This window comes from Zingiber officinale, chromosome 2A (genome assembly GCF_018446385.1).
Source record: "Zingiber officinale cultivar Zhangliang chromosome 2A, Zo_v1.1, whole genome shotgun sequence".
Lineage (NCBI taxonomy): Eukaryota > Viridiplantae > Streptophyta > Magnoliopsida > Zingiberales > Zingiberaceae > Zingiber > Zingiber officinale.
The window spans coordinates 76,854,773-76,881,332 of record NC_055988.1 but is presented as its reverse complement, the minus strand read 5'-3'; the positions used below and the strand labels follow the sequence as shown (position 1 = coordinate 76,881,332).

Sequence of the window (26,560 nt, the reverse complement as noted above, 5' to 3'; positions counted from 1 at the left end):
TCTATTGATAAATTAGATAAATCACTTCTAAATCTTAATTTAATTTTACTTAAAATCCATGTCCTTTTGAAGGAAAAAAAAAAATCCTCATCATGCATTAAAATAAAAGCATGAGTGAATCGGACTGAATAATATAAAAATATTAATATTTGAATTTAAATTTTAAAAAATATATAAGATATTCAAATTCAATTTAAAATTTTAAAATATAAATAATTTTAGCTTAAAATAGAATTTGAGCTCGTTCGATTAAAATTGTTTGAATAAGATTAAAATTGTTTGAACTTATTCGAGAATAATTAAATTATAATTTGAAATTATTTAAATTTAAATCTTAATTTCAGCATATTGAAATTAAAAGTATGTAAAAATAATCAAAGTTTTATTGTTCAACTCTGGAGCAGCTCATGAACAATTGAATAAATATCATGAGTTTGAATTGGTTAAAATTGAACGATAGATTAAAAAAAATTCAAAATGACATGGAATTAAGCCATATCAATTTGTTTAATTGTCTTGATTATATATAAGGAAAAAATACCTTTAGCCTCATTATATTTTCTATCAAACAGCATTTTACTTCCTATATTGAAAAAATAACACTTAACCTCCTTTAACTAAAGTCAAATGTGAAAAAATTTGTAAAAAATAATTGTCCTTATTTTTTAATAGTCTTTTTTTTTATAATCTTAGGAGGAAAAAACATATTAAATTGAGATGGAAAATAATTAGATATATCTTAATTATTGATTAGTTGAATTGATGATGTACATAGGAAGAAAAATATACATAAAAAGATTATATATATATATATATATATAAGCATCTAATGATAATGTCCTTCGTCACTCATTCGGATCTGTGGTTGATGTTGATTTGTCGGTGTGTTCGCTCTTAGTATCCTGCAAAGGAAAGGTTATCAGCTAAAGGTTGGTGTTGTCAGTGTTACTCTCTTTAACGGTCAAATCAGTGATGAACTGAGATGTGAGACTCACGTGCATGTATGAGAAAGCAAAAGAGTTCAAAGAAGACAAAGAAAATTTATCTTCGCGTAAAAAAAAAATTATACCTTTACCTATTTTTGCAGAACCTTATATAATCATGGACAGTGACAGACCTAAAATTTTAAATTTAGGGAAAAGTGAAAAAAATAATTATTATATATTGTATTTGAATGTGCAATCGAGACAATGAAAATATACATTTTAAACTACTTAATTTTATTTTATTCATATAATTAAATATTAATCTTTATATATTATTAGAAGTTACATACAATTTATTGATTTTAATTAATAAATTAGTAATCATGCACATGTAAATATCAATTAGGACCTTGAATTATCATTCAAATATCAGCAAAGGAAACAGAAGTAGACATAAATTATCAATAAAATTAATATATTTTTTCCTCTTAAGATTATTAAAAAAATATCAAAAAAAAATAAGGACATAATTATCTTTTACAAATTTATTCACATTTGACTTTTGTCAAATGGGGGGTTAAATATTATTTTTTAAATACAGAGAGAGCAAAATGCTACTTGATAAAAAAATACAAGGGTTAAAGATATTTTTCCTTTATATTTATGCTCTCAAACTCCATTTTCATACATTACATTGTGAGCAATATTTTTTTTAACATGAATTAAGTTGATTCATGTTAAAAATTAATGTTATCAATATAGTATGTCAAATTAATATTTAAGAGTATCAATATAATCAGGAGAATTAGATGAATATACGATCAGATTCTATATTGAGAGTAATGATTTTTTTTAATTTATTTTCAATTGAGTTAAATTCCACAAATCGATTGCTACACTATAACTATGGATCGATAAATGTTACATGACCATAATCATTCTCAATCAATTAATAGATTTACCAATCGATTGCTAGACTATAATAATCGATTGGTAAATCTAACAATTGATTGTTAGACTATAATAATCGATTGGTAAATCTAACAATTGATTGAACAGTAAGAAGGGTAAAATGCGTATTGGTTACGTGATTATGATATGTGATTTGAATATTTGGAAACTTAACTACATGGTTTACATGGTTTAGTAATTTGCTAATTTTTATTCATAACCCTATTCATACCCTATACATGGCGCTCAATATCATGAAAACTCCTCTGATAACTAGAAAATTGAATTTGTGCGCTCGTAAATCACCAAAAGTAAAAAGACAAAACTAAAAAAAAAATCTAAGAATTATATAAAAAATAATAATAAATCCAGTTAACATCATTGACTAACCCTGGGATAACCGACCTAATCTCACTGAATTTTTTCACCGGCCACTAGGATAAATTGGTCGAGGGGAGTGATCAGTCCGGCCCTATAAAATTTTTCCACCGATCATCAAGATAAATCGGGAAGTACACAAGACGAGCACCCCAAGTGCCCAATATTCTTTGATTGCACACCTCATTTAGAGAAAAAATTCATATAAATATATCATAACTGGAGATCAAATAGCAAGGACAAATCTAAGAACTATAAGCATAGATTAACAGTAGCTGACTCTATCTTATTATCTCATAACCAAGGTTTATTGATAACAAACAGCATCTGAAGCCCATGGTATTTACATCATCACACAGACAACGCTAACACCTCACCGTAGGATTAGGGTTTGCTTTGTTACCAATGGATTCGATTAACGCTCACTCATCTAAGCTTATAAAAAGCTTCTTTGTTAGCCTGAATGAGAAGCTCCCTAATTGTATTAAAGAAACTAAATAAAAGGTCGATTTGGCCACGAGAAGCTCTCTAATTGTGAACTTGATTAAAAAAAAAAGTCATTTACTAAATAAAAGGTCCAAAGAGTGCCAAGCTAAAATCTTCCTGGTTTAGAACTAAGAATCATGTCTATTTGATAGTTACGCAAAACCAAAAAATCAAGTTGATCCAACTATAGGATGGTCTCCTATCGGAATTTGATCAAAACCAGTTGTTTAGCCAAAAAAAAAAAACAACAACAACACACTTCTAGTCTTCCAAAATCAAATGGAAAGCCATGCCACTTCTTAAAGTTTTGCAAAAGTTGTGGCAGATTGGGCTATGGAAAGTCTTTGATGATCAAAATTGGTCACTCTAAAGAAAATGTGTAGCCATTATGTTTTGAGTCGTGTTCCATATTGGCTATCGAACTCCAAATCAATTCCATTGTAGATAATAAAGAACCAAACTTCTACTACGCTTCCACCAAAGTTCATAGGAAGATCTCCAGTTGTGAACTTGAATGGAAATGATCGCATGGAAAAAACATTCAACACCACCCTAACAAGGTTTGCATTCATAATGTGTGAACACAACATTTGGTGAAATAGAGAAAGCAAACAATGTAGAGTACCAATTTAAATTGGAAGAGAATGTTCGGAACTATAGACTCAAGTTTAAAGCATAATCCAAACAAAGCAAAGGAGAATAAAAATTGTCATCCTCGCTAATTCTATTCTTCTTCCTAGTTCATGACTAGTGTTTTAGACGAAACCCTCTTCATGCTCATACCAAATCTCAATTTAGATCTTATTGATCAATAAAGTTCAATTTCCAAAATCCAACAAAAAAAAAAACAAAAAGAAAAAAAAAAGACAACTCGGTGTACGAAGTTTTCGCCAATGCGAGGTCATGAAGAATGGTCTATTGTTGGTAGTCTTATTCTATTTTGCAAGAGGTTTCCGAAGCTCGAACTCGTGACCTCTAGGTCATATGACAATAATTTTACCATTACACTAAGGCTCTCGCCAAAGTCCAAGCAATTATCTAAAATATGAGGCTCAACGTACACAAGATCAATAGTTGGTAAATCTAAGTCCAAGTGATTATCCATATGACAAAGGTTAGCCAAGTCCAAATAACAATCCAATAGGTGACAATTTAGTTTGAAGTATAGAAAATCAATATAAGCCCAATGAAAGTATATTGGGCAAGTCCATATGGTATTATTGTGTGATGCATACATATTGATGTTATTTAGGTGTAGATTTGGCCTAATCTTGTAATATTCATTGTATTGAATTTTTTTTTCTAGTTTCTAATAGTCTATATTATGCATATATAATGTATTCAACATTCTTATAGTTCTCTTAGTCGAAGGTTCTCAAATTGTGTGACCATGATCTATATCATGCATAAGTTCTCATTATAATTAAATCTAGTGAAAAGATCACCAAACTCCCCCTTCTCCTGAAGTTTGTTCTCTTCTTTATATCATCTCTAACCTTTGCTTTCGTCTTAGTGTGCCATTCCTAATTTTCAGAAACACTATTTTATTGCCTCTGATACCACAGTGAGTAGGTTGCTGTCACCTTAATTCATATCTCGTTCATAACAGGCAAGTCATACTTGTTCGGTGCCAAATATCCGCAAGCCCATTGCGCATTGCATCACTTTAACGAGCATTATTTGGAGAATCACAATCTGAGTCAAAATGAAACGTTATTGGAGAATATATTGCCACTTTTTCTATCATTAGTCCTCCAAGCACCCATGTATTTCCCATTAACAATGGGAGAAAGCATGGAAGAACCTTGTCCTCCACACTACAGTGCAAGTCATGCATAAAATCCTAAGGAATACGATCCCCCTGCTCCATCATATGAATCCTCTTTTCTTTCTCGCACGCCGTATATTCCAAGCATATCATAGATAGGATTTGCACCATCAGCACTGCATAATCAGCTGAATTTTTCATCTTCTTATTTTTCTTTTGAAGATGAAACGAACTTCACCTATATTAACTAATTACTTTTTTCATCTGACACTATTGCAGTTTCAGTGTCCCTTTCATAGCCTATCAAATGCCTATACGCATCTAATCACCATTAGCAAAAAAATAAACTACAGAGCAAAAGAGCCACTAACCTCGATTAGTTGTATCAGATCCAAATCTCTCATCCAAACCAGCGACATAAGGCTTTTTTGCCACCTTTTTGACTATTGTTATCCTGGCAGTGCCCAATGACACATCCCCATGCAATCATCTCCTTTATTCTTCATCACTACATTTGTTTATGAATCCGCAGAAGAAAAAAGGAGCCGAGTGGTGGGATTCTCCCTTGCACGGCGTGCGTCCTTCCTTCCATCTGACATCTCTCATTCAATTATTTGTGCATCATTTGGCCACCAATTGTTTGGTGAACTCCACTGCCATAAACAATTGTCCCCAACCTTTTCCTCACCTGTTGACGTATGAGCGAGGAGATGCTGTTCTTCCTTCCTCGCAACTGACTCCCACGCCATGTGCAAAACCTCATTTACTGCAGCACTGATCTTGTCATTGTCCCAGAAGAAAAGAAAAATTCAGCTTGAGTTTGGCAGCCATGGGAGAGATAGAGATGAATAATTGGGGAATATATTTGATGGTTGTAGAATTGCCTACGTTGCAAGCTCCACGATGTGATCCTTCACCTCTGCATTTTAAAGAAATGGAAAAAAAAAAAACAAAATAAACAAGAGAATCTGAGCCTATTGCCTCAAGAATAAGAATAGTCGGCTTCACAATGCACATTAAATATGTGAATCTTCATCATTATATTCATTAAGTTTTGGCTGTATATGTGGCCACCTATATCCTTTCCATGGAGTAAGAATTAAATGTATGAACTGTTCTTATAGTTTTAGGGTTAATTATATGCAGCAGTATTCCATACCTTGTATACGAGTATACTTGTGATATGTGTGTAAATATATAAAGATACTTGTGATTATATATGTGGATAAATAATCAATTATACACGTGTGTGTGTGTGCATCCATCCACGATTAGATATATGAATAATTAATTCATAGCCAAACTTTGACTTGCTTTCTACATCTTATTATGCTCGGCAAATCAGCCACAAAGTCTTTGATTTAATAAAGAAACATAAAGGCGAATGCATTTTTTCTAAAGTTGAGATAATTATTCCTTATAAAGGCACATCTTCACCAAATATAATAATCTAACTGTAAAGAAGAAAACTAACACTCTGTCTATCATTGATTGAGGTTGTAAACAATTAAATGTCACATGCAGGCAAATCTTAAGCTTGCTCATAGAAGAGATAGTCCATTAACATATCTTCATATGTGCAAAGTAATAAATAATTCAAGATTATGGTGTATATATGTATGAAACATAGCTCACATTCAATTTGCATATTATAAAAGTGATCAGTTTGGTTGCAATGATAAGTACCACAGGAAGAATAGATAGATCAAAATCTTATATGTGCTGATCCCATGAATTAAATTTTTGTATTCACGATAAGGATTTTGTTAAAATAGTGAGGAAGTGTTCATCCATAATTATTGAAAAACAGACTGGATCAATCGGTCTGATCAGAAAAAAAAAAACCTGGGTCATGGACTAGTCTAGTTCTTTAAATGGATCGGTTCCGCATGCGAACCGATTCAACAAGGACCTGCTTTTTAAAAATGAAAAAATTTAGTCAGTTTGATAAAAATTGATCAAGTTTTTCCACTTACCACAAGAATCTTTGAAATACTCTTTCATCAACTTTGTCTGATAAACAAACTTCTATCAGCATCGTATCCGCAGGTTCTGCTCATGTAGAATGAACAAATCTTCCATGCATTTATCCAATCTCTCTCACTGTTTTCATGTGCTGGAATTGATTGATGTCTCTCTTCTCAGATAAACTCAAATGTGACAGAATATAAGGGAAATCAAAGAATGGCACAATAATCCAGAATATGCTAATTGACCGCCCTCATATGTCGACACAAGTTGCAATCACATTTTCACTTATTTTCCATTTGAAGAACCTTTTTATTTTTTGGGCATTTAATGACCCAATCACACTCGACAAGTCTCCTTGTCGAATTGGGTGGTGGTTTCTATTTTTTTTTTTTTCTTTTCTTTTTTAATCTCTAGTCTCCTAGTCATGCCTCGAGAGAACTCGACGTGATGATCATTGTGGACAGATTAGATCTACCTTTGATCGCTTTGTCACTTCTTAGATGAAGACCTTCACTCTGCCATAAACTCATGGCTTTTTCATCAGCTTCTCTTTGACAATAAACTCTTTAGCTTTTCTCCACCTGTTCAAGGTCATGCATTAGAATATTGACATTACTTGTGTGAATTTTTTGACATTAAAGTTGGCAACAAAGGAAGGGGAATCACACAGTTACTTTGAAATTTCATTGGGTGGGAGTCGATAAATCATCCCAAATCTTAAGCATGCAAGGGTACTGAAATTGAAAGGGATAGACACAGAACTTGTTGGCAGAATGGTGAGAGAAAGTAAAGGAACACAAAGGGACTTCAAAATATTATCCATGTAACACATCATTGAAATGGATAAAATTATTTATTAAACATAGGAACTTTAGATGAGTAACATGTATTTTAAGGATGACCAACAATGGGAATGAAATTCAAACCAATCCCTGAGAACTTATCAGCCAACAAATTGAAATTGTCATAAATTGAATCCACACTTTGCCCTGTGGCAGCTTCTCATAAGGCAAACAATCACTTTGTGGCCTATAAAAAATAGATCAATACCACAAGGAAGAACCCCACTTTGGAAGCATTTGAAGACCAAGTTATAAACTTCCTATTACTTGGAACACTCATAACCCCACTTTAATTTAGCTTATCTAAGATTCTCTCCACCTCAACCCCTCTAACTAGAAAAGCCACCTTGTATTTTAGTCATGTTCCACCTTAACCCTTTCAGCTAATGCTAATCCAACATCTGTTCACCTCAGGCAAGATGCTTACCAACTTTTATCCACATTGACTGAACACCAAGCAGTTCGATTGAACCCCACCCAAATCTCCGTCCACTCATACATGAGCTTCGAATAGTTCAGTCAAATATATCACTATCATTTCTATCGTAATTGTGAGTTTGTAATTTCAACCACAACAAGCACCTTAAAAACAGAGCATGCTGCCCTCGAAATTTTTCAGGCATGAAGTGCAGACAACCTTAATAGACCTGAATTTAGAACCACACAGACACTTCATACTCAATTCCTAAACCACACTCCTTGAAGTGAAGACATTTGCGCTGGTGCCACTTTGTCAAAAGAGAATAACTAATTTCAAACGAAAATATATATTTATTCTTTCTCAAGGGATTCCCAAGAGCAAACAAAATGCTAAATTCCAACAGTTAGGTGCTTACTTGCTCCAGGAGCTCACACCTACCTCCATTCCATGTATCATTGATCACCAATCACTGTTACAGGAGGATCCAGATCTAAAGATTTTATTCACCATGCCACTAACCCTTACAAAATTCAATATCCCACATTCATCTCAATCCAAATTATCCTCCTTAACATTGCACTAGTCTCAGATTCCAGGACCATCATTACCCTCTCTATCTATATAAGACTCTAATCCCTCCATTGGCATTACCACCATCAAGCCTCTTTTGCTCAACTTCAATCCGAGTCCCGCAACCCATCAATCAATCATGTCGAGAGACCCGCTCGTGGTTGGCAACATTGTTGGGGATGTCTTGGACCCGTTTGTCAGGTCAGCCTCACTTAGGGTGATCTACAACGGGAAGGAGTTGACCAATGGGTCCGAGCTCAAACCTTCGGCAGTGGCAAACCAGCCAAGGGTTGAGATGAGGGGACGTGACTCTAGGACATACTATACTCTTGTAAGTGACATGTTTAGCTTGATTTGGTTTGGTTGCATGAGCCTCAATCTATCAGCTCAATTGGAGCAAGTGGGTCAAGATGCAAAGTTGTTTGTCCATTTGTAGCAGTCAAAGAATCTTCTTCTAGGTCTTGGATTAACTGTTGAAGCCTTTTGTGCAATCTTTGAATTGACAAGGCTGCTCGACTTGATAGGTTTCTCTTGGAGTTACATGTGTAGGCAGAATTCAACGCTAATCCTATGAATAGGCTCCGTAGGAAATCCTATAGAGGTGTTTTTCTTGGCCGTAAGATTAGGTCCATATTTAATTATGATAATTGATGATTTATCATTGTTAATTAATCATTAACAGTTAAAACTAAATTCCAATAGCATAAGAAATCCCGAGGGACAGTTTTCCTATGCTTTCACTATAGTAAATCTTGATTTGCATCACGTAAACATGGCATAAGATTTGTTGCATGTTTATAGAATGCCAATTAAAACATCAATAGATTCAAGTATTCTTGATGTTTGTTGACCATAATGATATGTTTAGGTGATGGTGGATCCTGATTCTCCCAGCCCCAGCAATCCAACCAAGAGGGAGTACCTCCATTGGTAAGTTCACCTTGCCTGAAAAAATGGTTGAAATTTACTTCATTGTCTTGAAATCGAACCAGTAGATCCAACTAGAACAGCTGTGAATAATGGAACATCCAGTTGAACTAGCTAAAGGGTCAGTTCAATGGGACTATCTCACCCTGGTTTGATATTCCAAACATTGGTATATGATCCCTGGGATCTAACGGCCTTCCATCTTAAATGTCCTTGTAGGTTGGTGACTGACATCCCAGAAACATCAAATGCCACTTATGGTGAGGAAACCACATTGAACTAGGTTATAAACTTCTTTTGACTATGGATTCTTTTGTGAAGCGTAAAAGTTTTTCGTTGTAGGAAATGAGATTGTGGCATATGAGAGTCCTCGGCCAACTGCCGGGATCCATCGGTTTGTGTTTGTGGTATTCCGACAATCCATCCGACAAACAATTTATGCACCAGGATGGAGGCCAAACTTCAACACAAGGGACTTTGCAGCTGCGTATAGCCTCGGTGATCCTGTGGCTGCCATGTTCTTCAACTGCCAAAGGGAGAATGGATGTGGAGGAAGAAGGTAAGTATATAGATTTTAGATCTTGAGTGTTCATCAATTGGATATGCCCAAGATTAAAGGGAACAGGTTGCCGTAGCCAAAATACTCTCCTGATTATCAACTTTTTCACCAACTTACAAAATATTATATATCAAAAATAGAGCAAAAAATGACCTAAATAAAATTTTATAACAGTCAAGAAATGAAATTGAAACAATTTGATAAGCAACATGTGATATTAGAATTGTATCAAAGTGAACCTAGATGATACCGACAAAATCAAATATACTAAATTATGATCAAATAAATATTCAATCCTGTTTGCACAACTTGAACAATGGTTCGAGAGGGATCTCAATTGGGTATTTTCAAATAAGAAGGTCCGAACTTGAATTTTTTTTTCATTAGTAGAGGCTCAATTTGACTACTTGTGCATACTAAAATGAATTTATCAAACATCTTGTGTACAACTAAAATCAAGCTTCTCAATCAATACAAAATGTAAGCAATTAAGCCCATGCAGAAACAAGAAACATAAATATATGCATTGGACTATGGGGTATATTTCTTAAAGGGAGAAAAAAAAACAACTCCACTTTATACCTTTTGCCTCCAGAAGTGATTCCTAATCCAAAATCTTGTTTAAACAAACACGCTGGTCTTGTGGTCCAGCCAATTACAAGAACAACTAGAAAAAGAATCTATCACTGTCTTTTTTTCCTTTTTTTTTCAAGAAAGAATAACAATCCATGGTTGTATCTCTTACACGGTTTTTTTATTAATCAATAGGTACCAAGCTGTCAATGGCTGGATGTAGTGAGCTTTTCATCCAATTGCAATTGTTTCCAGAGGATAGATGAAGGGGGGCCCCATTGCAGACATGCAAAATGAGCCATACATATGTATTTTCTCATTACATATAAAATACTATGCATCACGATGTGCCCTTATATAAAATACTAAATACTTTGTACGAGTGTGTTAACTTCTCTACTTGATCAATTGTGTATCTGTAATTGAATGAAGAAATCAAGTGCCGACTCTGAGCATAATTAGTGCTACTTGGCATCTGCAGAGTTTAAGACCTATTTTACCTAAAGAACAGATGCGATTTATGTGAGGACGGGCATGAGAATCGAGGTAAGATTAGTAAGGTTCTTTTGTTCATCCAGATGGAAGACACCGTGGAATGGACTTCAAACCCCCTCACTCACTTCAAGCCCTTCTTACTTCACCTTCTCTTTTCACCCTTTTCCCTCCTATCTTTTTCCTTTCTTTCCTCCCGCATCCTTCAAGGTACTTAAACCACAGTTCAAAAATTAACAAATCACACACTTGAATTCACACTATCATGGGATTACTTATACCACAGTCCAAATAATGTGAAATGCTCTAATAGATAAAGGCGTGAATATTGGATGATCATGTGATATATGATGTTGGTACTTAATAATATGCTTTGATATGTTCGTTATGCAATATACTAATTTTCAGTGTAATATTGAACATATGATCATGATTCTATGTGCTTGCTTCTTGAGTATAACTCACTCAAAGTCTTCGTCAAGGGGGCTTGTGTTCATTCTTCCTCTTTTCTTGCAAAGAAAAAACTCATTCAGGGTTTTCCATATCATTTAGAACCCAAATCGATTCAGTTCCAATTATATGGCCCAACATTGCACTGCCATGGACCTTTAGTCAAATCGACGTAACTAATGCTAAATATTTAATTGTCATTATGATGAAACAGTGTAGCAAACATGGAATCAGTTCAATCACTTAATTGCCACTAAATGAATAATTAATCTCTGTTAATGACAAGACGACCCCCGCATTAATGTCCAAATGCTATGCTCATATAAGAAGTCCGAGGTGCCACTGGAGATTAAAGACGACCTCACAGATACAAAGGGCTGTTGGAACATTAAATTCACAAGGGGAGTGAGTTATGACATCAAACATTGAATGCATTTGATCCATCATGACCAAAGAATGAGGCACAGCTCCATTTATTAATTGGAGTTGCTGGCGTGGATTTTCAGAAGCCTCACCCCACCACACTAATTTGTTATGCCTTGCTCAGTTTATTTTTTTAGGATAGTGCTAAATGGTCAGAATTTGACCAGTTAGAATACATTTTATAAATTATTATTAAGGATATTTTAGTAATATCATATTTATATATTAATTATATACATGTATTACAATTCATTTTTAACTGGTCAGATTCTGACTAACAAGATTTATTGATTTTTTTAGCATTTTATCATAGAACACGGCTAGCTTTTCCAACTACCAGAAGAATGCACCATACTTTGGTATTACCTTTGGTATTATCAAAGAGCGCATTCATTTTCTAATATACCCCTCTGCCCAACTCTCATAGCGCAACCCATTTTCAGGCCAAACCACTGTTTGCCTGCCCAATAAGTGTGAAACCATTTCTGACGTGTTTGAAGTTCTCTATCGCCATACCTATTCCGCCATCATGATGGTAGAGATTGGCATAGCCTCTTAAGTCGCCTGTCATGACCAAAAGTGCTTAATGACCCTAAACAACTTAAAATCTAAAAAAAAAAAAAAGGTATACAGACTCAAGGGACTAATTCAAGTGAACACTTTCGGTTAAAAAGTTCTTGATAAAAGACTAAACGATTCGGTTTCTTGTCGCAAGTCGGTTATGTTCAGGTGGCAAAACAAAGTTTAACGCTTTCAAATGGGCAGAGACTAAAGGAGTTTTTTGGAAATTCATTGCGCCGTTTGGTAAATACCAATGTAAACAGGAAGTGGGACAGAGTGGGCCTTATTGGTGTTGGTTTCTTGTCACAATTTATGGTCATTCTCCAGTCTACTGTCCACTTTAAATGCATAGGACTGCCCTCCTATTAATGGGGTTGGATGAAATTCACTTTAAGAACCCTATTTACTCACCACGCGCCCCCTTGCATGATCCCATCAGTCTTAGCACGAGATGCCTCTCCGAGATTATCGTTCACTCATCCTATATATTGCAGACTACATGTATGAAGACATAAAAGTTGATTTATAAAGCTTAACGAGGAGACAGGAAGGAGGAAGTAAAGCTTAACGAGAAGACAGAAAAGAGGAAGTACCAGTATCAAACAGGCGGCTATGGAACACACGGAGCTTTCTCTTGGCCAGCCTCAGTCAATCTCGACTGAGGAAACAGATCCAATTTCCACGACGAAGAGGAAGCAACAATCAATATGGAGTAATCCAGTGAACCAGAGTGGTAACATTGACCTCCAGCTCGATGATCCCCTGCCACTAGATTGGGAGCAATGCTTAGATTTGGAAGTGAGCAATAAACCTCTCGCATTTATCTAATGCAATATGACAGTATCATCTAAATTTATGCTTTATTTAAATCATGCTGTGGCAGTCAGGAAACATGTATTACCTGAACAGGAGGACCATGAAAAAAAGATGGATGAGGCCAAAAGAGCGAAGCATGGACTTGGATCTTAACATCTCAGTGTTTCCATTCTCAGAAGGAAAGACAACATACACAGCTCAGGAAATGAAGAAGCAATGCAGTTCAAGTAGCAACATGGTGGCATTAGTCTGTGTTCATTGCCATCTTCTCGTCATGATGTTCAAATCTTCACCACACTGTCCAAATTGCAACTACCTGCACTCGCTGCCATTGCAAGATGTGTCTCATCATAATCTAGAGGCTGCAAAGCCATTGGAAACTCTGAACCTCCTTCATTAATTGTGTTAAAGATGTGAGTTGAGCATTTAGGTTGGTAGAAAAATATAATAGTAGTGGTTTGAAGCCAATGCGATAAAATGAAATCAACTTCATAATCAAATGCTTGTTGATGGGCCATCTTTTCATTAAATGAAGAGGAGGTGTACCTTGTGATATGAAAAGCTTCGACTGTACTATCATAAAATGATATAAATGCTGTTTGGTTTCGGTTGATGGACAATGAATGCCACATTCTATTCCCTTTTCCCCCTGCTTCCGCACAAAAACTTTCTAGAGTTTGGAACACCTTCCTATGCTGATATTTATTTGAAGGATGGTGTTAAATGGTAGAATTGTGCTAAATGACTAGAATCTGACCCGCTAAAATAGATTTTTCTTTAAATTTTAGAGTCATTATTAAGTGTGTCCAAGTAATATCATATTTTATAAATCAATAATATCTTTTTCCATCTATTTCATATTTAATTTTTAAAAATTATCTCTTTCTATTGTTGAATATAAGTGAATGGAGAAGAAGTGGAAGAGGAAAGAGGCTCCATTGTGAATGAGACTTTAGTCCCACATTGGGAGTTTCATGATATGATGGTTGGTTTATATTGATTCACATGTATTGAGGATGTGAACAAATGCACGGGAAGAGACTCTCTCTCACGTGTGGGTGCGCAGGGGGTGTAAATCCAGAGCCCGGATTGTACTGAACCATGTTAACTCGTGTGCGGGCACGACTTGCGCGCGCCTAATGTCGTACCGGTCGGGACAAAATTCGCCCAAGTAGAACAAACAACATTTTGCTTCTGTGTAACAAATGCATTAAGTTTGAGATTAATGCAGAATCTAAACATTCGAGTAATACAGAGGCTGCGATCACAGGCAAAGAACACACACGCGAGAAGCAAACAAAAGCTCCCCGCCTCATTCCCCTCCTCTGTCGTGCTACTCCTGCTCAGCAGAGTGCTCGTGATAGCGATCGGGTGTCACTCAGTTCGACGAAACAGAAACTACGACTCTCGCAGGCCTCGGTCAGCTCGTCCGGTCAGTCTCTCTACCCTCTGCTTGGCTAACCTGCCCGCTCGGCCGATCCGCCCTCCTCTTGACCGATCTACCCTCTGTTTGGTCGACCTGTCGCTCGGCCGATCCGTCCTCCACTTGACCGATCTACCCTCTGCGTGGCTGACCTGCCTGCTCAGCCAATCCACCCGCTCGGCAACACAAATCTACCCTCTGCTTGGTCGACCTGCCCTCTTGGTCGATCCGTGCACTCAGCAACACAGATCTGCTCTCTGCTTGGCTGACCTGCCCTCTGCTTGGCCGACCTATCCTCTCGGCCGATCCACCCTCTCGACCGATTCGCCCCCTCAGCCGATCCGCCCGCTCGGCAACACAAACTAGCGGCTTAGCCGATCTTCCTGCTCGGCAATTCTTCAGCTCGTAGCAGAAACCAACCCCTGTTGGCAGCCTGAGATTATCCGCTCGGGTCATCTCGACTGTAAGTTGAATTTAATTCAGAGCAATTTAAATTCAATTAATACCCTGTATATCTTCGGCGACAGATTATTTGTATCCAACAATCTTGAAACAGATTCGATTCTCTTGAGATGACCACAAAACGGAATGTTGAGATGCAACAGACTCAACACATGCATGCCCCCTCCGCCCCGATTGGAACTGTGTCAATCAACTACGGGGAAAAGCCAGAGAAGTTCAGTGAACTGAACTTCAAGAGGTGGCAGCAGAAGATACTCTTCTACCTGACCACGCTCAACCTGGCTCGGTTCTTGACCGAGGTCCCTCCCAAGTGTGCTGAGGATGCTGATGCGCAAACCATCAGGACAGTGGAGGCATGGACTCATTCTGAGTTCCTCTACTAAAACTACATCCTCAACTGCCTTGTCGACTCGTTGTACGCTGTGTATAGTATAAAGAGAACGGCTAAGGAGCTGTAGGAGTCCCTGGACATGAAATACAAGACGGAGGATGCAGGGGCAAAGAAGTTCATCGTGGGCTGATTCCTGGACTACAAGATGGTTAACTCCAAGACGATGATTAGCCAAGTCCAGGAGCTTCAAGTGATCTTGCACAAGATCCACTAGCCAAATCCAGGAGCTTCAGGTGATCTTGCACGAGATCCACTTAGAAGGGATGGTTCTGAGTGAAACCTTCCAGGTGGCTGCTATCATTGAAAAGCTGCATCCCGGCTGGAAGAACTTCAAGAACTACCTGAAGCACAAGCGGAAGGAGATGAATGTGGAGGAACTCATTGTTCAACTTCGCATCGAAGAAGACAACAAGAGTTCAGAGAGAAAGATGTTCTCTCAGGCTACTGTGAAAGCCAACGTGGTCGAGCACGGTCAAAGCTCGAAACGGAAGAACCCTAAGTCTTCCAAGATGGGACCCAGAGGAGGCATCAGCAAGAAGAAGTTCTTTGGGAAGTGCTTCAACTGTGACAAAGTGGATCACAAATCTTCGGAGTGCAGAAAGCCGAAGAAGCAAGAGGCCAACCTGAACGAGGGACCAAAAATGGACGACCTCTACGTTGTGGTCTCTGAGTTGAACATGATCGGTTCAAACCCGCGGCAATGGTGGATCGATACTGGAGCCACCAGACATGTCTGCTGCAATAAGGAGCAGCTCCACAACTTTGAAGAAGTCACTGGAGACAAGCTGCTCATGGGGAACTCAGCAACCTCGGACATCATGGGCCAGGAAAGGTGGTGCTGAAGATGACCTCAAGCAAGGACCTTACTCTAAACAATGTGTTGTATGTTCTGGCGATTCGGAAGAATCTAGTATCCGGATCACTGCTAAGCAAGCATGGCTTCCGCGTTGTCTTTGAGTCGGACAGAGTTGTATTGTCCAAGAATGGAGTGTTTGTAGGAAGGGACTATGTATCTGATGGGTTGTTTAAGCTCAATGTAATGACGATTAGGCCTAAGATAAATAACACTGAAAGCTCTTCCACTTATATGCTTGAGTCTTCGTGTTTGTGGCATGATAAATTAGGACATGTTAACTATGATGTATTGTGTAGATTAATTAATATGCAAAGCATACCTACATTCCACCTTCACCCAAAACACAAGTGTGAGATTTGTGTTGAAGCGAAAATGACAAGGTCATCCTTTCAACATATTGAAAGAAGTAACGAACCACTTGACCTAATCCACACTGATGTGTGCGACCTAAAAGGTACGCCAACACGTGGTGGTAATAAATACTTCATCACTTTTGTAGCTGATAATACAAAATATTGTTATGTGTATCTTCTCAAAAGTAAGGATGAAGCTATAGAGAAATTTGTTGTCTATAAGAATGAGGTTGAAAACCAACTTAATAGAAAAATTAAGATGGTTCGAAGTGACCGAGGCGGTGAATATGTATCACCATTTGCTAAGTTGTGTGCTGAACAGACACGAAACAACAGCTCCTTATACTCCTTAGCAAAATGGAGTTGCTGAGTGAAAGAATTGAACTCTAAAGGAGATGATGAATGTCCTTTCTATTGAGCTCTGGATTGCCAGAGTCCATGTGAGGGGAAGCTGTATTAACAGCTAATTACCTTTTAAATAAGGTGCTCTAGAAGAAAATATATAAGAACCCTTATGAGTTATGGAATGGAAGACAACCGTCCTACAAATATTTACGAATATGGGGGTGTCTTGCCAAAGTGTTGGTGCCTAATCCAAAAAGAATTAAAATAGGACTAAAGACTGTTGATTGCATATTTATTGGATATACACGAAACAACACTGCGTATAGATTTTGTGTATATGAGTCACACATACCGGAGATACACAAAAACTCGATAATCGAATCGAGAAATGTCTCGTTCTTCTAGTATGTGTTTCCGTATAAAACCCGAGAGGATGCGAGCTCCTCAAAACGGGTAAATGAAACACAAGGCGAAAAAGAAGATGATGATGAGGAACCTATGGAGGTTGAGCCTAGACGGAGCAAAAGAGTTTGGGTAGAAAAATCCTATGGATCGGATTTTATCACTTTCGTGTTGGAGAGTGAGCCCCGAAGTTACTCAGAAGGTGTAGGCTCTTCTAATAGACCTCACTGGAGAGAGGCAATTGCATCTAAAGATAGAATCTATCTTGCAAAATCACACTTGGGAACTTGTGGATCTTCCTCCGGGAAGTAAACCACTAGGTTGCAAGTAGATTTTTAAGAAGAAAATGAAATCAAATGACACAATTGATAAGTATAATGTCAGACTAGTAATCAAAGGATACCGACAACGAGAAGGCCTTGATTACTTTGATACGTATTCTCCAGTGTCGAGAATAACTTCCATTAGAGTATTGTTGGCTATCGCCGCTCTATGGAATCTCGAAATACATCAAATGGATGTAAAGACTGTCTTTCTAAATGGGGATTTAGAAGAGAAGATCTACATGAAGCAACCTGAGAGGTTTTCTGTGCCAGGACAGAAAAACAAGGTTTGTAGATTGGTGAAGTCATTATATGGCTTGAAACAAGCACCAAAGTAGTGACATGAAAAATTTGATAATGCCATGAAGGAATGTGAATTCAAGATCAATGAATGTAATAAATGTGTCTATATGAAAACCACAGAGAGTGACTATATCATCTTGTGTCTCTATGTAGACGACATACTTATCATTGGAAATAATGATAAGATAATAAAATCCACAAAAGGTATGTTGAGTTCAAGATTTGATATGAAAGGCATAGGCCTAATGTGATTCTAGGAATCAAAATTCTTATAACAACAAAAGGACTTGTTCTTAGTCAATCCCATTACGTGGACAAAATTCTTGAGAAATTCACTAAGAGTGATACTGCGTTGGCACGAATGCCGATAGATACAAGTCAACATCTATCGAAAAATCGAGGTAAAAGTATCTCTCAGATAGAGTACTCTCGAGTGATTGGAAGTCTGATGTACTTGATAAGTTGTACACGACCAGACTTGGCCTACACAGTAAGCAAACTGAGTAGATGCACGAGTACTCCCGGTGTTGAGCACTGGAACGGGATAACAAGAATACTGAGGTACTTAAGGCATACTCATGAATATGGACTGTACTATACAAGATATCCTGCTGTGATCGAAGGATACAGTGATACAAGTTGGATATCTGATATAAAAGACTCTAAGTCTACGAGTGGATATGTCTTCACTCTAGCAGGTGCAGTCATTTCCTGGAAATCTTCTAAGCAAACAGCAATAACCAGAGTCACGATGGAATCTGAGTTTGTAACTCTTGACAAATGTGATGAAGAGGCTGAATGACTACGACAATTCTTAGAAGAAATTCCACGATGACCGAAACCTGTGCCGGCGATTTGCATATATTGCGATAGTCAATCAGCAATCGATCGGGCACAGAGCCATCTATATAATGATAAGTCTAGACATATATATCGTAGACATAATACCATTAGACAACTACTCTCATCGGGAGTTATCACGGTTGACTATGTAAAGTCGAAGGATAACCTAGCGGATCCGCTAACCAAAAGGTTAAATCGAAAGTTAGTTGCAAGCTCATCACGAGAAATGGGATTGATGTCGTTGTCAGCGATCAGTGCAGAGGGCACCCAACCTATGTTGACCGGAGATCCCAAGAACTAGGTTCAAAGGGACAACTAATCTGCACTAACTAGACACATTGTGGGGATAGCCCAATGAAACAGTGACTAGACGAGGGTAAACCGATGGGCTTTTAATGATCAAGAAGAGTATATGACAACTCTTGAGGGATCACCTATGTGAGAAAGAAGTGGGGCCGCTTCAAAAAGAATTAGAGGCACAATTCTTAGAACTTATCACAGAACCAGGCGTGTTCATGGGCAAGAACGAACACACCTATGAGAACTGAGTTGTATCAGGGAGAGTCTTGGGTGAGATTTGTCACTGCTTACACAGACGGCAGTATAGTTCAAGGACATCGTGTCTACTATCAACCAGTAAGTAACCAGATCTTCACAAGGAAAGTTTCAAAGGGTAAAACCTACCTATCCTATACTTGACTCAACTGTTGAATGCTATCACATACCCTATCTCCATTCATGCGGGGGATTGTTGAATATAAGTGAATGGAGAAGAGGTGAAAGAGGAAAGAGGCTCCATTGTGAATGGGACTTTAGTCCCACATTGGGAGTTTCATGGCATGATGGTTGGTTTATATTGATTCACATGTATTGAGGATGTAAACAAATGCACGGGAAGAGACTCTCTCTCACGTGTGGGTGCGCAGGTGGGTGCAAATCCAGAGCCTGGATTGCACTGGACCATGTTGACTCGTGTGTGGGCATGACCTGAGCGCGCCGAATGCTGGACCGGTCGGGACAAAATTCACCCAAGTAGAACAACCAACGTTTTGCCACGTAAACATTTTGTTTCTGTGTAACAGATGCATTAAGTTTGAGATTAATGCAGAATCTAAACGTTCGAGTAATAATGAGTGAAACAGTAGACGTTTCACTGCTCGGCTAGTAATGGTCATTAATCGACCATTAACGCTGTCGTTGATCTGAGCTTCTATATAAGGAGGTTGCGATCACAGGCAGAGAACACACACGCAAGAAGCAAGAAGAAGCTCCCCGCCTCATTCTCCTCCCCTGTTGTGCTACTCCTGCTCAGCAAAGTGCCTGTGATAGCGATCGGGTGTCATTCGCCGTGACCACCAGTGCTTGGTGGGGATCACTGTCAAACCGTTGTATCCTGGGAAACAGATGACCCGAGTAAGCCTCGAAGCACAGCCAGAGGTGGGGACGAATCTGTTTCAAGGAAACTGCAACTCTTGCAGGCCTCAGTCAGCTCGTCCGGTCAGTCTCTCTGCCCTCTGCTTGGCCGACCTGCCCGCTCGGTCGATCTGCCCTCCGCTTGACCGATCTACCCTCTACTTGGCCGACCTGCTCGCTCGATCGATCCGTCCTCCGCTTGACCGATCTACCCTCTGCGTGGCCGACCTGCCCGCTCAGCCGATCCGCCCGCTCGGCAACACAGATCTGCCCTCTGCTTGGCCGACCTGCCCTCTTGGTCGATCCGCCCACTCGGCAACACAGATCTGTTGCAACACAGATCTGCCCTCTGCTTGGCCGACCTACCCTCTACTTGGCCGACCTGCCCTCTCGCCCGATCCACCCGCTCGGCAACACAGACTAGCGGCTCGGTTGATCTTCTTGCTCAGCAATTCTTCAGCTCGTAGCAGAAACCAACTCCTGCTGGCAGCCTAAGATTATCCGCTCAGGTCATATCAACTGTAAGTTGAATTTAATTCAGAGCAGTTTAAATTCAACTAATACCCTGTATATCTCCGACAACAGATTATTTGTATCCAACATCTATATCAATGATTAATTACATTTTTAAAATACCATGCATTGATTAAACACCTTACATTCATTTTCTAGCTGGTCTGACCATTGAGATTTATCCTTATCTGAAAGCATGTGCGTCTTCCAATGTCATCTACTTCCAAATACGACTCAGCTAGTGGATAAGTTTCACCCACCAAAATTTTTCATTGATGTTGCATCATGTTACAGACTAGAAAAAAAATCAATTCTAAAATTGAATTTAAATATAATTAGTAACAATGTAAAGTGCACAAAATTCTGTGCACATATTACCAATATGAGATAACTATTCCTGAAAACTTAAAGTGGATATCTATCAATAAATCGTTCTTGGACCTGAAGAAACTAGATCACTAACAGTGTTCGCTAGATCAACAATTTCCTGGTTGGATTCAATGGATTGTCTTCGGAAACACTACATGTAATGGGAGTAAAAAGTCATTAACTATGCACCCAAGTGATCTGAAAATTTACAGTATCTTACCTCAAAAGGCCATAGCTGGTCCCCAGGCTTCCAAGGAATTATGTGAAGATGAGTCTGCAGCAGGCATAGATTAAAGAAGGTAGCATACAGCCACTGGTATTTGAAACCATCTCCTGAACTTAAATTCACTACTAACATGAAATATTACTTGACCTGCTCTAATCCATCGTTGACAAGCAAATTGAATGAATCTGCAAATTACAGATTGCATATAACTCATCTACCAAATACTGATGAAAGGTGTTTTAATAGAGTGCATTACAACTCATTGATTTTTCACAAAAATTGACAAATAGAAGTTGAATAGTGTGTATCACAATGATGAATTGTTCAGGGCAACTGGTTTCAAGGTAAATGGTCTATTGAGATGCTAGAAGCTTTATATGACATTTGATGCAAATAAACCTTCAAGAGATAATAAATGACCAAACAGATATATAAAAGATACACAGAAGCATGGCTACATAAAAGCACATCAAACATTGTCAATAATTTTTTTAAAAAAAATGATGGAAACATTCATATCCGAAAGGAAAAAACTAAAATATTACCCAATCAGGCTGAGGTGCTTTAGAAATCTTGTACGCAAGTATTGGCATGGATCTCTTGGCAGATTCAAATTTCAGAAATTTTAATGAAAAATCAAACAGCACGGCATCCAGCATCAAGGAAAAGTATGATGAATCATATCAGCTTCCAACTTACCAAGCTCATTTCAATATCTCAAATTAGTTGTTAAAAGTTACGAGGAACTTTGGCATAGATACCATTAATTCACGAGTTATTTTCATGTTTTGTCTAGACAAAAATGACACCAGTTGAACAATTAATGATATTCTTTGATATATGAAAAGACAGACACAGGTTCTAGATGTTAAATAGAATACACACAGACTTTATTTCTTCTCTGTGGTTTGTATGAATATGAATCTCCAAGGACAGTGGCAGCATGGCAGGTATTCAATCAGCACTAGCCATTGAGCATGCATGCGAATCAATAAACTGTAACAATTTGATGTGTTTTAGATTTCGTTTTTGTTCATTGGAATGGTGAAAATTCTTGTTTTCAACCAAGGATGCCTATCATCCGAAAATCAATGAGAGAAGAAGCAAAATAATTAATGCATAAACAAAGAATATCAAACAAAATCACATACCTATTTTTCACATTCATGAGCCCATAATCTACATGATTTCATGGCCAACTACTGTCAGGGGTGACAACTCTAAAGAGCTTCAATTCTAATAAACCTGACACACTGTAAGAAACAAGAAAAGAAACATCCAAAAACAGCTGAGCAGTCCTTGTCAATCTCAAGGACAGTGACCAACAAGAAATCCAAGCTAAAAAACAAAAATGAAGTATCCATAGACATTTGAGGCTGAGTACTTCGTTGAGGAAACAGAAAAAGAAAATCATGAACCAATGCCTCAAGATCTGATTCACCAAGATAAACATGGTTAGTATTAGCCCTTAGAGTCAATTATGCGATAATTGACAAGGGAACTTTTGCATCATATTTTATTAATAAAAGATAAAGTTTATGGTCATTATATTTACTTTAAATCTGTGTTAGATGAATAAGTATAATAATATCCTAGGGGAGTAGGTTCTAGTCTACAACATATCAATTGGTTGAATTGATAGTGGGAGGGTGTATATATATATATATAACACTACTCTTAATTATTCCTAGTTAAGTATTAATATACAAGAACAATATTAATGCGTTGAGAGTAGCATATAGGTCAATTGATAATTTATTCTCACAAGTCGTGGAGATAAGATATCAATTTGATACATGGGTATATATTAGAGAAAATGTACTGAATTGACCCGTCATGAAAATATTTCATGGATCATTATATGAGTGTCATAAAAATTCTCATAGTGACTATTGGTATGAATAATCCTTAGACCTGAAGGCACTATGATTCTCTACCTAAGGAGTTGTGTACTTTGATATCGGCAAACGCCACCTGTAACAAGGTGGACTATAAAGTCAATCACTGGGTATGCAATAAGTTATGCGGAGGAATGTGAGCGATGTAGATGAGATCTATCCTTCCATATGACAAAAGTGATATCTGTGGGTCCCTTGATTAAGTAGGACACAAGAATGCATGGTCATGCTCAAATTAGCCAATATGAGATATTAAGCTTATTTGATTGAGTGTGTTTACTTAGAGAATAAAAAACACAAAGATTGATAAGAGGATGACATGACTCATGCCTCATGGATCAATTTAGATATTAAGGATGCAATGACGCATTGCTAGATGTCACTCATTACATATGTATCTAAAATGATTTTAGAGATATTGTCAACGTTACGAGAACATATTGGATCATACACAAAGAACATGTTGATTTAGAGATGAGTTTATTTTAATTTGACTAAAATATGATGAACCCTAAAATTATTGGGTTAAGTGTAATCCGAATTAGACTCGTTGAGTTAGAGTCAAATGAATCCAATCATTGGATGAGTCTAATCAGAATTAGACCATTGGATTAAACTTAACCACTAAAGAGAATTAATATCCATTAATAGAGATTAATAGAGCATTAATGAAAAGGAAACCAAAAGACAAAAACCTTTTTATATTCATTAGATGAGTACAAAAGTTATTTGCAATGCATTTTCGTGTGAATCATTCTAGTCTTCTTCTTCTTCTTCTTCTTCTTCTTCTCCTCTTGGTCGAACCATCCAAGTTGCTAGTACACCGAAGGTGGTTCTTCTTCGAAACCGAGTTCGGGCGATGAACATGGAACGTGTTCATGTAGATACCGAAGAGGCGTGGTCATTCGGATCGTGCTAAGATCTTTCGAATCAAAGTTGCTGCCAGGATTGTACCATTCACACAACAAAGGTAGTTGACCCTATCCGAAAGTCCGCGAGTTAGAGAGCTAGGATATGGCGGTTTCTGGAATGTGGATTTCGCCGCTCTGCAAAACAGACGACGTCGTGCCGAGCCAGGGAAAGGGTCGGCGTTAGCCCTCCGACGCTCAAGTCGGTCACCGAAATACGGAGAAGAAGTGAAGCAACAGTAGAATTACGCGTAAAAGTATCATGCGTACCTCCGGGTGATGGACCCCTTTATATAGAGCTACGGTGGACGACGTGCACGTTCCTCGAAGAGTGGGCACATTCTCTAATATGTGCGTGGCCACGTTCTCCAACATGTTCGTGGCCACGCCCCACACGTTCCAACATGCACAATCCTCTGTCCTGCCGCTTGTCCGAACGGGTCAGCCGCTCGGCACCGAGCAATGACTTGTCCCTCTTGATCGGACAAGCTCTTCCATACCCGGTGTCTTAATATTTCCTAGAGCACTCGGTGTCGAGATATGCCACCGCCTTACCCCGAGTCGGACGAATGATCCGCTCGGACGAATCTCCTGCCGACCGGACACTGGTTCATCCGATTAGCCAATGTAGCCACCTTCCGCTCTTCTGAGTTCTAGCGTTTACCGCCTTGACTTTGACCTCCACCGTGGCAATTGACCTGTGTCAGGTGGGCTCCTTCTTATCGCCGCATCAGTAGTTATTCTATCAAACTTTGTATATTGTATTCATATGGATCTATGGAGGTATCGATTTTTCCACTGTGTTTATATATTATTTTTCGCAAAAGATCCATGGTATCAGAGTCACTTGTGAATGCATATACATCGTTTTAGTTATGTTTCATACGTGATATAGATAACGAACATATGTTTATTATGATTTACATGATGAGTGTTTTTGTCGAACATGAAATAGTTTGTGTTGATCAAACTAAAGGATTGTAGCATCTTCATACGTAATATGAATACGTGCTATAGTCTAATTTCATTTGACAAATCTTCCATGTCCTACGATTTTCATAATAGTTGATGCAGTTGCGTTAATATGTTGAGAACAGATTGTGAAATAACTCATGAACTGTTGTGAACAAATTGTACAATATTTGTTGTAAGCACGCATCAATCTATTATGAGGGAGGTCTCGGGTTATTCTTTATGAACTGTGAGCAACAACTCATTCAATGAGTTAATAAAAATTTAGCAAGACCGCCGTAAGATTGTGGCTCATAAATATTGTTAAGAATCATAATAAGAGTATGTTATAGTGCATGGTTAAGATCTATTACGAATAATGTATGTCATGGTGTATGGATATGACCCCTTTTCCCAATGAGTTTGGATTGTGTGTGTGTACATGTATTAATTAATAATACAACCTACGAGCCATGCCTCTCACCTTTATACTTTTAGTTGTAAAAAATTAGACAACCCTCGAATGTAACTCGAGGTTTCTTTAAATTTGTAATGAACAATTAAGAATAGTACTAATCTATTGGACGACGATGGAAAGGGAGGAGACCAATAACACACGATAACCAAGGAAGCACTTGGAGAAGATCCAATTCCCTAGGTTGACCTTTCGATCTTCTCATTAGCTTGAAAAGATTGTAGTAGACGGGTCATAACCATGTCACGTTTCTAATTATGCATATATATTGATATGTGTCATGCTTGTATGTGATGTATGTTTAATTAGTCGTTTTATCATAATTAGGTCAATTTCATATGTTTATCAAAGTTTAATACTCACTATTACCTTGATCAATTGTAGACATGCATGCCAAAGAAAAGTGACTCAATTTATCTTGGCAGAGTACGACAGAATAATTATGATGTCCAAATATTGAACTTTGGATGCGACTTAACTAAGTTATCTCAATTAGCTTGAGAACATAGAGACATATCCCATACATTAGGCAAACGAACAAATAGTCTTGTTCACCTAACTATCTAAGAGTTGCATATGTTGTAATTGGTAAATATTGCCTACCTAAATTATACAAGTCTTGGACGATTAGCCAAAGCTAACTCAAGATGAGGTATAATATAAATCTTGTTCCACTTGAATGTCATTGGGTTTGGAGCTAGTAGTGTGGGTAAACTCCGGTTGCCTACATTCATTACTTACTCCTACCAAGCTTTACAGTTCAATGGGAGAATCATTTAATTAAAGGTCTAATTAAATGATTTAAATATGATACTTATTTCTATATTTCATATTATAGATCAGCATATCATCAAATACGTCAAATACTCTCTTTATGTGATCTGTCCTTGATAAAGACAAGCTGCATGGAGTTAATTTCCTTGGTTGGTACAAAAACATGAGAATTGTTCTCAAGCAAGAAAGAAAACTGTATATCCTAGAGCAACCCATTC

At 37.7% G+C, this 26,560-nt stretch overlaps 3 protein-coding genes across 19 annotated transcripts in view; 2 read left to right on the top strand and 1 right to left on the bottom strand.

The window, feature by feature from the left end:
• Positions 1-828: 828 nt before the first annotated feature.
• The window catches only part of LOC122041247, a 35,208-nt gene continuing 9,476 nt past the window's right edge, over positions 829-26,560 (bottom strand). Inside the window, exons 2-8 of one of the 16 annotated variants that reach the window (XR_006128933.1) lie at positions 21,331-21,521; positions 13,200-13,439; positions 12,892-13,066; positions 6,486-7,061; positions 5,398-5,428; positions 5,198-5,283; positions 4,110-5,101 (exon numbers count right to left, since the gene is read on the bottom strand). Coding sequence is in view for 1 of the 16 variants with exons in the window: in XM_042600877.1 (XP_042456811.1) it covers positions 21,163-21,261; positions 21,331-21,384; positions 21,484-21,521 (191 nt within the window). In the remaining 15 variants the exon portion in view is untranslated. Of the gene's footprint in view, positions 903-4,099; positions 5,429-6,485; positions 7,062-12,891; positions 13,067-13,199; positions 13,506-20,779; positions 21,262-21,330; positions 21,522-26,560 lie in introns of those variants that run through there. The other 15 variants (XR_006128929.1, XR_006128928.1, XR_006128934.1 and 12 more) reach the window with 15 other exon arrangements.
• LOC122041245 (protein FLOWERING LOCUS T-like) lies at positions 8,381-10,868 on the top strand. 2 transcript variants are annotated; one of them, XM_042600874.1, is made up of 5 exons: positions 8,381-8,644; positions 9,182-9,243; positions 9,460-9,500; positions 9,583-9,799; positions 10,568-10,868. In XM_042600874.1, the coding sequence occupies exons 1-5, from the start codon at positions 8,453-8,455 to the stop codon at positions 10,593-10,595; spliced, it is 540 nt and encodes a 179-aa protein (XP_042456808.1). In that variant the 5' UTR covers positions 8,381-8,452; the 3' UTR covers positions 10,596-10,868. The 2 variants fall into 2 exon arrangements, with proteins under 2 accessions (XP_042456808.1, XP_042456809.1); XM_042600875.1 differs by lacking the exon at positions 10,568-10,868 and having other exon boundaries at positions 9,583-9,803.
• Positions 12,911-13,727, top strand: LOC122041246. Its single transcript, XM_042600876.1, has 2 exons — positions 12,911-13,096; positions 13,182-13,727. The coding sequence occupies exons 1-2, from the start codon at positions 12,911-12,913 to the stop codon at positions 13,512-13,514; spliced, it is 519 nt and encodes a 172-aa protein (XP_042456810.1). The 3' UTR covers positions 13,515-13,727.